The sequence below is a fragment of the Odocoileus virginianus genome, chromosome 11, assembly GCF_023699985.2.
Source record: "Odocoileus virginianus isolate 20LAN1187 ecotype Illinois chromosome 11, Ovbor_1.2, whole genome shotgun sequence".
NCBI lineage: Eukaryota > Metazoa > Chordata > Mammalia > Artiodactyla > Cervidae > Odocoileus > Odocoileus virginianus.
In genome coordinates this window covers 58,793,497-58,807,375 of record NC_069684.1, presented here as the reverse complement: position 1 = coordinate 58,807,375, position 13,879 = coordinate 58,793,497, and the positions used below count along the sequence as shown (strand labels likewise).

Sequence of the window (13,879 nt, the reverse complement as noted above, 5' to 3'; positions counted from 1 at the left end):
AAATATATCAGAGTTATAATGGCTGGTGGAGGACCAATTAACAGACCATGGGGAAGGGAGTGAGAAGCACTGTTCAGAGACATTTCCCAGGTGTCTGTCTCAGATATCCAGTTATATTCACTTTGGTAAACACAGTGGTAAACCTAGAAGAAGGAATAGGCTGGGGGAGGGTTGGGTATGAAGAGGCTGAGAAGTCAAGAAAGAGGCATCTACATTTGTTTTCCATTTTCTGCCTTGTTTAATGGGAGAAACATTAAATTATTCATTTTTTAAAGCTTCCCACAAGTTCTTATCTTTCATTTATCAAATTCTCCTATGACCCAGTTTATTTGTGAGGACAACATGGCCACCATTGCCAGGATGACTCATCACCTAAATGACTAAACAGGTATATCTTCTCCCTTTTTCCTCCTCCTGCCTTTCCTGTGAGGTTGCACTTAAAGTCAAAAAAGACCCCCAAAGAGAGATTGTGCTTCAGTCCAGAGAATGTACATAACTGAGTTTCTTTTCCTGAATCTCCAAACAAATACCTGAGGGATATGTTTGTGAGCTTTCTTCAATGTGTGCTTCAAAACATCACTTGATATTTCTGTACTGCAACGGAACTCTTCATGCATGATCTCGTAAACATTTCTTCAGACCACTAAAATTCAGATTTTGAAAGATCCAGAATTTTGACAATGATATTACTGGAATTCTTTCTATCTGATTGGAAATGAGGATAATCTTTCTTCCCCCAAAATATTTTAACCTACAATTATGTATATGTATTTTTTTCAAAAATTTTAAATTCCAGTATAGTGGATTTACAGAGTTACTTTTTCTGCTGTATAGCAAAGTGATTCAGATAAACATACAGACACATTCTTTGTTACATTCTTTTCCATTATGTTTTATCACAGAATATTGAATATAGTCCCCTATACTATATAGTAGGATGCTGTGTTTATCCATCCTTTATATAATAGTTTGCATTTGCTAACCCCAAACTTCTAACCCCCACCCCCACTCCCTTGGCAACCACAAATCTGTTTTCTATGTCTGAGTCTATTTCTGCTTTGTAGATAAATTTTCATTTGTGTCATATTTTAGATTTCACATAGAAGCGATCTCGTATAGTATTTGTCTTTCTGACTTATGAAGTTAATCAATATTTTGTGGATGTTACATTTATCCTAACTTATATAAAATAATTTTAACTACAGATCTTTAAATATGTTTAATTTATTCTGAGAAAACACATACAAAATTATTCATTTTATTAAATCAAATAGCAATCACCTTCATAGACACTAGTTTTGCTATCACTGCTGACCATTATGATTCTTTTTCCACTGTAAGTTCCTTTCCACCCATTTAAATTGGATGAAAAGTGAACTAAAATTACTCTCTTATTGATGCTGAATGTTATTAAGAGACAGAAAGAAATATTTTTCTTTCATAATGAAGCCTTAAAGAAGATTCCAAAATGGCCAACATATTGTAACAAAAAGACACTGGACAATTTAAGTACTACAGGTAAATTTGAAACTACTAGGCAACCTGGGAACAGGGTGGGAAGTGTGTGTTTGAGAATATGGAATGAGTGTGTGTGAACACATGTACAGAAGTATATCAGGCAACAATACACCTTTGTTTGGTAATACAAGAGATGGGGAAACCAGATGCTTTAAGCTGGTTAAAAGAGCATTAGTAACTAACAAAAATAGTTTATTGCAAGGAAAAGATGTGTTGTATTGACATGGTCAGTGTTGGGCTGGATTTCTGGCCACCGAAGACTCTTTTGAGCAGAAAAGATGCTATTTCAACATATCTTAAGTTATCGAGCATTATTGCCTACTTTCTTGTGTTGGTTTTTCACTCTCCCTTCTTTTATCTGAGCTCCTTTCCACTTATCTTTAGGATTCCTAGCATTAGGGCAGAAGACAGGAAAATACTTCATTAATTATGAAATTATGTATTAATCTTTTTTGGAACCAAGGAGAGGCAAACTTTAGACCAGGAATAAACAAACTACCAGCCTGCTGCCCATTTTTGTAAAGAAAATCTTTTTGGAACATGGCTACCCTTCTTTGTTCACATACTGTTGATGGCTGCTTTCATGCTACCGTGACAGAACTGAGAAGCTGTGACAGAGATCTCATGGCCCATATAGTCAAAACCACTGTCTGGACCTTTAGAAGAGAATTTCATAACCCTCTGCTCTAGGCTGATTTGAGAGTTTACAGACAAGGAAGAGTTCTTCATGCAAAGGCAAGTTTGCAATGTCATTCATTTTCACCATCTCAGCAAAATCAACCCCCCCAAAAGATATAAAAATTCTGATGAGAGAAAAAGTCCTGGTGAAATGATTGTTTCATGAAATCTGAGATAAAATTCTGAAGTGAAACAATTTACTTGCAGACCAACCTACTGTTAACTTTCCAAACACAAAGCAACATTACAGAAATGTGCTTCAAAATTAGTCACCTTAAAAATGCAAGATTAAAACAAATGTAGTCCTCTGAAACTGGCCTTTCTGATGGATACAGAAAAAACACAGTCTTCTCCCATCCTTCAATATTATCTGAAAGCATTTCTAAGAGCTTACTGTACCTCTCTACCAAAAGTAATAAAAATGAAACAGTCTTAATAGTCACTTCTATCTCTAGTTATCATCGGTTAGTTTGACTTCTTTTATTCTAAGAATATGCATTTCATCCTTTTCCCTCTCAGTCAATAAAGGTGAGCTCAACAGACAGTCACATCTCTTCTGATTCACATCAGAAACACCCAGGAACTCTCATTATTGCTTGAGCTCCATTTCTTCAATTTGCTCCCAAGTTCTGCATTCTTACTCTTGCCTTTATTTTTCTATATCATTAATGCCTGCTCTTTAAACTGGTAGGCCATATAGTTGATGTATATATTTGCTTTTCAACAAATGATCTGGTTGAAATCTAACATCAAAGCTTAAATAAATTTGTGGTTTAAATATGCTTTGAAAAGATTTGGCATTTTATTTAGTGTTTTCTTTATTTTCTTTTAGAACTTTCTGGCAAAACTATTTGCTCTTAGACAGAGGAAAACAAATAGTGGGACACCAAGGGTATTGAAGGTCAGAATTAATATGCTTTTACTAATTAGTGTATCTGAAGAAGTTTGCCCTACTTACACCTTCACTATAACTGCTTAGAATCAGCTTTCCTTTAATGTGGTGTTTTAGTGTCTCAGTTCACTAAAAATAATACAAGAATAATAAAGCATAAATATAATATAGTAAAAATATAAAATATATGCTTTTAAAAGATATTGATTTGGGGGTTGCATTTCTCTCTTTATGAGTCAGTAATTAATTATATTTCTGGATCCTAAAGCATTTAGTTCAGCCATTTTAGGGAAGGCAAATACTAAGAGACTAAACTAAGACAATCATTTGGTGTCCTTGAACAGCATTATTATGAAGAAAGTGTACAGAGTTCTCATCTGCAAGATATTCAACATCAGTAATCACATTTTTCATGAAGACAAATAAAAGGGAATTACATCCAGGTGCACATGTGTGCTCATCTCCCCAGTGGGTTGCTACAAAGATCTCCCCAAAGGCAGTTCCTGATTTCTGGGCAGGGTCACCAGTAAAGGCAGTTTAAAAGGCTGGTGTGATTGGCATCTGGATAGTACAATAGTCAAACCTTCCCCCAAATGATCATGGACCTGTTTTCGCTAATAGGAAAAAAAAGTGACAAGGAGAGAGAGGGTCACCTTTGGAATGCCAATCTGAGCAGTATTACAGTTTGCTATTTTTACCAGGTTCCGTTTGGATTACTAGTGAAATTCTTTTTGTAAGTGGATTTACTCTGCAATCCTGAAAATAAGCAAAACAATTTTTTTTTCTCCAGAATTCCTCTGTTACTGTTTTGGAAAGACAAAGTACTGTTAACCCCATGCAACCAGGGGAATAATTCATTATGAGTGTGCACACTATTTTCTAGTTCTAAATCATGATCATGAAATTATGTTGAACTTAGGTCTTCTTTAAACCCTCTGATATAACCCAAGATTTGAGTATCCATTTTATATTGAGCAATTTTCCCTATATCACTTAAATTATTCCTAGAATTTGCCCCATAAATTCTTTGAATTAGTAGAGAAAAAGAACAAACTGATGTTAATCCTAAATTGTGAATGTGGTAGTTTGAACATTTTTTGTCATTGCTCTTCTTGGGATTGGAATGAAAACTGACCTCTTCCAGTCCTGAGGCCACTGCTGAGTTTTCCAAATTTGCTGGCATATTGAGTGCATCACTTTCACAGCATCATCTTTTAGGAATTGAATTAGCTCAGCTGGAATTCTATCACCTCCACTAGCTTTATTCGTGTCCTAAGGCCCACTTGACTTCACACTCAACTGGACTGAACCATAGAAAAAGCAAGGGAATTCCAGAAAAACATCTGCATCATTGCACTAAAACCTTTAACTGTATGGATCACAAAAAACTGTGGGAAATACTTAAAGAGAGGGGAATACCAGGCCATCTTACCTGTCTCCTGAGAAACCTGCATGCAGGTCAAAAAGCAACAGTTAGAACCAGACATGGAACAACGAACTGGTTCAAATTTGGGAAAGGAGTATGTCAAGGCTGTATACTGTCACCCTGCTTATTTAACTTACATGCAGAGTCCATCATGAGAAATGCTGGACTGGATTAAACACAAGCTGGACTCAAGATTACCAGGAGAAATATCAATAACTTCAGATATGCAGATGACATCATGGTGATGGCAGAGAGCAAAGAGGAACTAAAGAGACATTTGGTGAAAATGAAAGAGGGGAGTGTGAAAAAGCTAGCTTAAAACTCAACATACAAAACACTAAGATCATGGCACCTGGTTCCATCACTTCATGGCAAATAGATGGGGAAACAATAGAAACAATGACAGACTTTATTTTCTTGGGCTCCAAAATCACTGCAGATGGTGACTGCAGCCATGAAATCAAAAGAAGCTTGCTCCTTGGAAGAAAAGATATGACAAATCCAGACAGCATATTACAAAGCAGAGAGATCATTTTGCCAACAAATGTCCATCTAGTCAAAGATATAGTTTTTCCAGTAGTCATGTCCGGATGTGAGAGTTGGACCATAAAGAAGACTGAGTGCCAAAGAATTAATGTATTCCAACTGTGGTGCAGGACAAGACTCTTGAGAGTCCCTTGGACCCCAAGGAGATCCAACCAGTCCATCCTAAAGGAGATCAGTCCTGGGTGTTCATTGGGAGGATTAATGCTGAAGCTGATGCTCCAATACTTCGGCCACCTGATGCAAAGAGCCAACTCAGTGGAAAAGCCTCTGATGCTGAAAAAGATTGAGGGCAGAAGGAGAAGGGGATGACAGGGGAAGAGATGACTGGATGGCATTTTTGACTCAATGGACATGAGTTTGAACAAACTCTGGGAGACAGTGAAGGACAGGGAAGCCTAGAATGCTACAGTCCATGGGGTCGCAAAAATAGGACATGATTGAGAGACTGAATAACAACAACAAATTGTGAATATATTATATGAAAGAATGATAACAAAACAATTAAATCTAAGTGTTTTTAATCTCACAGATGCCTCAGCAATAACTTCTATTTTGAATTTTTGAGCCTACTTAAATATCCTATGCTTATCGATTTGGAATTTTAGAAGTTAAAGGATATGACCATTCAGTGCAAGCCTCAGGTTAACAGATGAGCATGACTAGACCCACATGAAAGTAGTTATCCAATGTCTCAGCACTAGGTAGATTCATTTAACTGTTTTCAGTAACACATTAAATATCACATTTTAATATAGAAATTGCATATTACTCATGCCCCAGATATGACATTTAGGCAAACATATGTGCAGCAGCAGATGAATTAACAGAATAATGATTTTACAAGTTGCAGAAGATTTTATAAAATCTGTCTCATAGTAGGTATTATAAATATTTGTTAAATGAGTAATAGCTGATAGCTAATATTGAATGACTATAAACTTATCTATGTGGGAGACACTGTGGAAAGTTTATTGGATGAGCTATCCCCTTTAATACTAATCTACTTGCTTGATATCAATATTGTAAGTAGTAGTAGTATGTCAATTTTAATAAAAGGAAAAAGAGGCACACAGATGATTAAGTGGTTTGTCTAATTATATTTAACTAATAAATAATAGGGCTTAGATCTGCAACATTTCTGTTAGTCTGCTTCCAAATCCCTTATTCTTAATTGTAAAGAAAAGGGGGGGTGTTATTTATACTATGATGCAAATGACTGATAATATACCCTTCCTAAAAATTAGACCTTTGAAAGAATATTTGTATCAGAAAGGAAAAAGACTAATGACAGATTGTAAAAAAGATTCACCTGGTTCATTTTCAACCCCAAAATAGACTTCGACAGAGTTCATTTATATTACTAAGCTTAATCGGGATGGGGAATACATGTAAATCCATGGCTAATTCATGTCAATGTATGACAAAAACCACTACAATATTGTAAAGTAATTAGACTCCAACTAATAAAAATAAATGAAAAAAAATAAAAAATAAATAAATAAATAAAAAATATATTACTAAGCTTAATGATTTCTATATTGAGCAACAAAAACATATACTCAAGTATTTGAATTGATATTTGAATTGTTTTCATTCTACCATTTGAGGTAAAAATATTTAAAGCAAATATATGGAAGAGGAGGGAGTTATATGAGAGATTTATTTCTTAAACTATAGTAATAAGATAATTTATACTGAGACTTTCCACATATTTCTATGGCCATGAAACATGTTGTGAATATATTTACAAATCCTGTTATTGATGGGTGAAATCTCACATTTTTCTTATATAAAATACATATAAAAATACACATCATTGTATATTTGTGTTTGAGTTATTTGATATCTCCATTCATATTTCAGGAATCATTTTTAGTTAGAGTTTGAGATTTTGAACTGAATAAAAATAAAAGATATCCAACTTCTTCTTATAATTATTCATTTTAAATATAATTCATCTTAGAGATGTCCAGGATTTGCTCATTAAATTTGCCTCAGAATATAGAAATTGCATGAAATTTATAGGAACATGAGTTGAAAGCACTGTTTGAGGCAGAGCACTTCAGCACATTTAAAATAATTTTGTTCAGTGTTAGAAAAATCTAGTTTTAGGAACCCTCTAGAATTAATTGATACAGAAAAAAATAATCTCACTCCCAGAAATCTTTGGGGATACAAGTAAATAAATAATTCCAATACTATTATATTTTTTTGTTACTTGAAAGGGCTTCCCAGTTGGTGCTGGTGGTAAAGAATCTGCCTGCCAATGCAGGAGACACAGGTTCTATCTCTGGGTCAGAAAAATCCCCTGGAGTAGGAAATGGCAACCTCCTCTAGTATTCTTGCCTGGAGAATTCCATGGACAGAAGAGCCTGGTGAGCTACAGTCCATGGGGTCGCAGAGTCAGGCATGACTGAACCAATTTAGCATGCACATTACTTGAAAAGCCAAAAACCAAAAGACGATCCAAAAAATTTAGCAGTGTTGGGTAAGATCTACTACTTGCGTGATCATTACTTGGCCTTCCACCCTCACTTATTACTTTTAGATACTTCTTGTTCTGTACCTTCTAAAGAACTATCCAAGGTTGCTCACTCCCCCTCTGGCAAAGTACCAGCTTTTGAACCAGAAGACTCTAAATTCACATTTCAATTCAGCAGCTGTGGTGATTTGGGGGACCCAGTTACTGGAGCCACATTTCCTCATAATCCAGGAGAGGGAAAATATCTACTTTCCAGGGTTGTAGAGGGAATGAATGACAGAATGTACAAGGAAAACAAATGTGCGAAGCTAACTATACACTTACCTTTCTACATAAGAAGATACAAGTTAAAGCATTGAAATAAGTATACTATCAAGGGTGAAACAGATCACCAGCCCAGGTTGGGTGCATGAGACAAGTGCTCAGGGCTGGTGCACTGGGAAGACCCAGAGGGATGGGATGGGGAGGGAGGTGGGAGGGGGGATCAGGATGGGGAACACATGTAAATCCATGGCGGATTCATGTCAATGTATGGCAGAAACCACTACAATATTGTAAAGTAATTAGCCTCCAGCTAATACAAATAAATGGGAAAAAAAAAAGGAAAGCTATTAAGTTGCTTTTGTATACTTATCTTGCTTGGCTTGTTGATTGGGTAAATTTAGTTACACCATGACCCAACTCAATAAAAGTATCCAACCAAACCTGCCAGGTAAGCCAAAGGGTCAAACCAATAAATAACTTGATGGAGACCTGGTTACTTTCAAAGTTAAGACAGTCTTCAAAGCAAGCCGTGCGGCTCATACCAAGGAACAAGCGAAGCCCCAAAACGTGCCTAAATGCAGGAGAACTATTTATTCTCCAGGAATCACCAAAGCTCCCGGGAGTCGTTCAAGCCAAAACTGTGATCTCCCTGGCTTGTCCTTCAGATGATGTGGACTCCAAACACATTTTCTGTGCAGCTGGAGTCTTTGTTACAGACAGAAGGATCCTGCTTCGTGAGGCCGGTGTTTATGGCCTAACTTTTTTAAAGAGGAATTTGGAAAACTTCCCAGACGCTGCATCTGCCCCTAGCCTGTGCACCTCAGAGTCTGAGGCCAGCGAGGGAGGCAGCGCAGACGACTAAATTTATTAACGGTGGATGGGCCACTCTGTCTTTTCACAGCAACAGCAGTAGGTGATCCCATCGAAAATCTGTCTGCTGGCTAGCTAGCAAATCCAAGCTGACATGCCTGCCGCAGCGCTACCCAGATGAATGGCAAGAAGGTTGATTCCTCGAAGAAACACATCACAAGCCAAAGGCTGGACCAGGAAGGCAGTTCCAGCTCCATCCGAGAGAAAGTCTTTTACTTTCTACCCACAGGTTCTTTTCTAGATACCTATGTTTTCTTTTTTTTTTTTTTTTAGTTTTCTCACTAAGCTTTATTTTTTTTAATAAATTTATTCATTTTAATTGGAGGCTAATTACTTTACAGCATTGTAGTGGTTTTGCCATACATTGACATGAATCATCCACGGGTATTTTTCTTTCCTTTCTTTAACTTTTAGGAATAGTAAGCAGAAGTTGAGTGTTGTAGGGGAGCTCAGTGATTGAATCTCTAATACTCAGGGAGGAGCTGGATGTACTAGGCCAGTGGTTACTCTTAATATATTAATCTTTATATAGCACAGCTAGAGCATAATCATGATTCATTGCAAACACACATCAGCAGCCAGCCTCATATAAAAGCAAACTATTTACTACGTTAAGTAAAAATAAAATGATACACAAGCTACGTTTCAGAGCTCAAGTTCCATTTCATTGTCCTCAACATTTGCAGTATTTGAAAGTCCAGCTATTGCTCCAAAATTATGTTCTCAGGAGTTATATTAATATCATTCTGAGTTTATAGAATCATATATATTATACACTTTATAAATTCTTTAAAAAGTGGTAAACTATGTACTATGAATAGTTACTATTTTCTACACCTACGGTCAAATAGTGCTTCTAAAAACTGTAATTCATAGAGCAAAAGACTTCCAGACTATAATATGCTTAAAATCAGGAACTGAGCGAGACACACAAGGTTAGCTCACACAGTGAGGGTTGGATCTTGTGTTAGATGAATTGGGAGATTGGGATTGACATATATGTACTATGATACTATGTATAAAATGGATAACTAATGAGAACCTACTATATAGCTCAGGGAACTTTACGCAGTTGTCTGTAGTGCCCTAAACTGTATGTCTGTCCAAAACAGAGGGGATATATGTACACATATAGCTGATTCACTTTGCTATACAGCAGAAATTAACAAAACATTGTAAGGTAACTATACTAGGATAAAAATTAATTGACAAAAGAGAGTAGAAAAAAACAAGAAAATGTTTATATTTTACTGGGGATTTTTGCACTGGCTTTTATTTGAAAAATATTGTATTAAAATATCATGTACATGGACAACTGAGTTTTTGGTGCCTGAAATATTGTGCCTCCTATGCCTTACTCTACTTCTGACCCACAGAAAGTAGGCTTTCCCTGAAATTACTGAAAAACAGTCACATCAAATAAGTACTAGGAATAGTTAAACAAAGTTAAATAGATTTTTTTACACTTCTTTTCAGAGACTGTAATAACTCAATGTGTACTAAGCATCTCCAACAGCATGGGGCATTTCTCAAACTCATTTGCCACAGAACTCTTTTCCACAAAGGAAGTGAATAATACTCTGAGGAACACATTCTGGTAAATAGCATCCAAGAATCATGTCCAGCACATACTTTGATCCAATAAGGCTGCCTTCCCACATCATTTTCTTTCTTCCACTTACCCCTCTTTTTTTTTTTTCCCAGAATACTAAAAAGAAAAGTATGTCGACACAATCAAGCTAAAGTGTAAAAAGACTATACTGGCATCTCTATAAACGGGCATAATAAAAACTCATTGTAAAGGAATATTAGAATAATAGAGAAGAAAGTGCCATCAAGCATGCTTACCCGTGAAGTCTGTATTGACTGGGTGGGTGGAGCTGGGGAACTTATAATATCCATGTCCTGTGAAGCGAGTCCCTTTCGTCACCATGGCCCGCGGAGCCGGAAGAGATGGCTCCCTCCTTTCCAGTTGATACACAGGAGAAGGTCCATTCTGCTCTTCAGGCGCCAGCCAGCTAAGACGCATGGTTGTGCTGTTGATTCCTTCAACCAGAGGCGGCCTCAGTTGGGCTGGTGCTAAATATTAGAAAACCCTTGTTACTTTCAAGAACTTGGCTTCCATCTCTAGATACCGATATGTACATATATATTCACATGCACCTGTGTACATCATATGCCAAATCAATTATGGTCTCAAGGATTTCTATGGTTCTCAGAACTGAAAATACAAGATACAATTTGTATTAAAGGCAACCAAAGAAAATTTAAATGACTAATAAATGTTAAAGTTTTATTGAACAAAGTTTTTTCTTGTATTTTCTCTATTCTCTCTCGCTACCTAACAGACACTATATAGTCTATTGCTTCCCCACCCAGATTCCCTTTCCCAGGCAGGTGCTTCAGGGCTCCATCTTCTGTGCCTAGTCTTTAGGGGCTCATGGCTGCTCCATTTTCTAGAGACTTAATCTGCCTGAGTGGAAGCTACAGGACCCCTTGTGAATCCCGCAGCCAGTGACTACCAGCCAACGGCTACAGGTCGCAAAGGGCAGAGTCCCTTGTCTTAATGTGGTATCAAGTCAGGGCTGCAATCCACAGAAGCCAAACAGGCAAAGGAAATGCTTGAAATGGGCTAGTTAGGGAGACAAGAGAAAGTGTGGGGACTGAGGAAAACCAGGTGGGGGTGAATGGTCACCAATTCATGCCAGCCAACGGATGACTCAGGAATGACGGCCCAATGTCACCAAACCTTTTAGTCTGTCTTTTAAAAAGTCATTTTTTGTGTAATTTTCTGTTTTTTTTAAAGCTTAGAAACTGGTCTAAATTAAAACAAACAAATAAGCAAAAGCTGCTCTGAAAACTAAACAAAGCATCCACGTGGAAGAAATGCATGTGAGAGCTCAGGGAGGTGCAAACTCTTCTCTGGGCACCGCAGACTTCGGGCAGCCTCAAGGGTCCCAAAGAGACCACACGACCACTAGCAGGAGCCTGAGCCTTGGGCAGCCAGCACCCTATGCTCACACGCATGCTGGGGCCACAGCATGATCTGAGGTTCAGGGACACTGGAAGACACTGGAAGACACTGGAAATTCTGTGGAGCCTCCTAGCAAATCTTCACAGGGACAGATTTAAGACTTCACCTAAAACCTACTGGAAATGGATCAGATTAACAACTGAGTTGTTGAAAATGAAGGCCCATTTTGATTTTTATTTTCTTAAAGAGTCTGTATGATGAGATTCGTGTATCAGCTGGATTTGAGGGGTAAAAGTGAAGAAAAAAAATCACGTCATAATCACTGAGCTTATTTACTACGGACCCAAACTAAAACTGTGGACTTTAATTTACACTTGTATTAACACAGCCTTGTATAGGCACAAAGTCTTTGTCTGTTTCAATAAATGTGAATTAAAATGATGTGAATAAAAATGAATACCCTTAAACCAAGAAAACAAATTCACCTTAAATCAACTTGGAACAATTACCATTTGTTACTTTCTAGAAAGCTTGGCCAGCTTTCTAAAGAGAAACAATTGTGATTCTATTTTCATTTTTAGTAAAGAAGAAAGTGCGCTGAGCAAAAAGTTTAACAACTTAGATAATTAACAATTTTGTTCATCTCCTGCCACTGTGAACTATGTGATATTTTTATCCTTATATAAATTTATGCATGATTTCCTTTACTATTCTTTGCCAAAAATGAGCTAAATGGTGGGCTCTCAGAGATTTCATTCTATATGCTATGATCTTTCTTCAAAATAATCCAAAACAAAACAAAAAGCTAAGCCATGCAGAAATTTCTTCTCTCACTAAAGCTCATCTTCAGAGTTTGGAGTTCCATCCTTCTATTAACTCTTCAGCAAGCCATCACTGCTATAAGCTTAACTGAAAGGAAGGACTGTCGAAGATTTCTGAGTTTTGGGCTCAGGGAAGCAACGGATACCAATGAAATCTTTTCAGATTGTCTAAATTTTGCTACTTAGAAGCACAGAAGAGGAATTTTGAGTATTTCTGCTATGTTTTCTGTATTCCACTTAAGATTTCCTAATGATCTGGGACACAAAGACTTGAACGTTTTAGTTTGAAAAATATCATCTATTTCAGAAATGTTCAATTGAACTTTCTCAGTGAAAATATTCTCAATTTGTACTGTCTAATACAATAAGAACTAGACATATATGATTATTGAATTCTTGATGTGTGTCTATTGAAACTAAGGGCTTGAACTTTTCATTTTATTAAGTAGCACTATATATAGCTACCATGTTGGACAGCAAAGACTTAGCAAATCACAAACTATATATATTTGATGTGTTAAAAATAGAAATTCCATTTTAACTATTTAGTGAAATTATGAATAAATCTCCTGTACTTCTTAATAGCAGAATTTTATTATTTCTTTTTATTTTAAAATTTTAAAAGATTTTTATTGGAGTATAGTTGATTTATAATATTGTATTAGTTTCTGCTGAACAGTAAAGTGAATCAGCTATACATAAACTAATATTCTTTTTTTCTACTCTTTTTTTAAGATTCTTTTCCCATATAGGGGCTTCCCTAGTGGCTCAGAGAGTAAAGAATCTGCCTGCAATGCATGAGATCCAGGTTTGATTCCTGCTTCAGGAAGATCCCCCTGGAGAAGGGAATGACAACCTACTTCAGTATTCTTGCCTGGAGAATTCCATGGACAGCGGAGCCTGGCTGGCTACAGTCCATGGTATAGCAAAGAGTTCGACACGATGGAGTGACTAATACTATCATTTTTACTTTCCCATATAGGTCATTACATTGTGTTGAGAAGAGTTCCCTATGCTCTATAGTAGGTTCATGGTAGTTATCTGTTTTACGTCTAGTAGGGGATATATATCAACCCCAATACCCCAATTACCCCTTGCCCTTTCCCCCTGGTACTCCAATGTTCACTGCAGCACCATTTACAACAGCCACGACATGGACACAATCTAAACATCATCAAAAGAGAAATGAAAAAAGAAGATGCAGTACATATATACAATAGAATATTACTCAGCCATAAAAAAGAAAACAAGGCCATTTGCAGCAATGTGAATGCACCTAGAGGATTGTCACACTGATTGGAGGAAGTCAGAGAAACACAAATATCATATGATAGCGCCTATATGTGGAATCCAAAAAATATGTTACAAATGAAATTATTTACAGAGACAGATGTAGAAAACAAACTTA

The 13,879-nt window shown here is 36.6% G+C and overlaps 1 protein-coding gene across 2 annotated transcripts in view; it reads right to left on the bottom strand.

Moving 5' to 3' along the window:
* Nucleotides 1–13,879, bottom strand: part of USH2A (usherin) — a 903,825-nt gene that overhangs the window by 635,133 nt on the left and 254,813 nt on the right. For both annotated transcript variants that reach the window (XM_070474523.1, XM_070474522.1), the window contains exon 20: nt 10,525–10,755. In XM_070474523.1, coding sequence (XP_070330624.1) covers nt 10,525–10,755 — 231 coding nt within the window. The remainder of the gene's footprint in view (nt 1–10,524; nt 10,756–13,879) is intronic.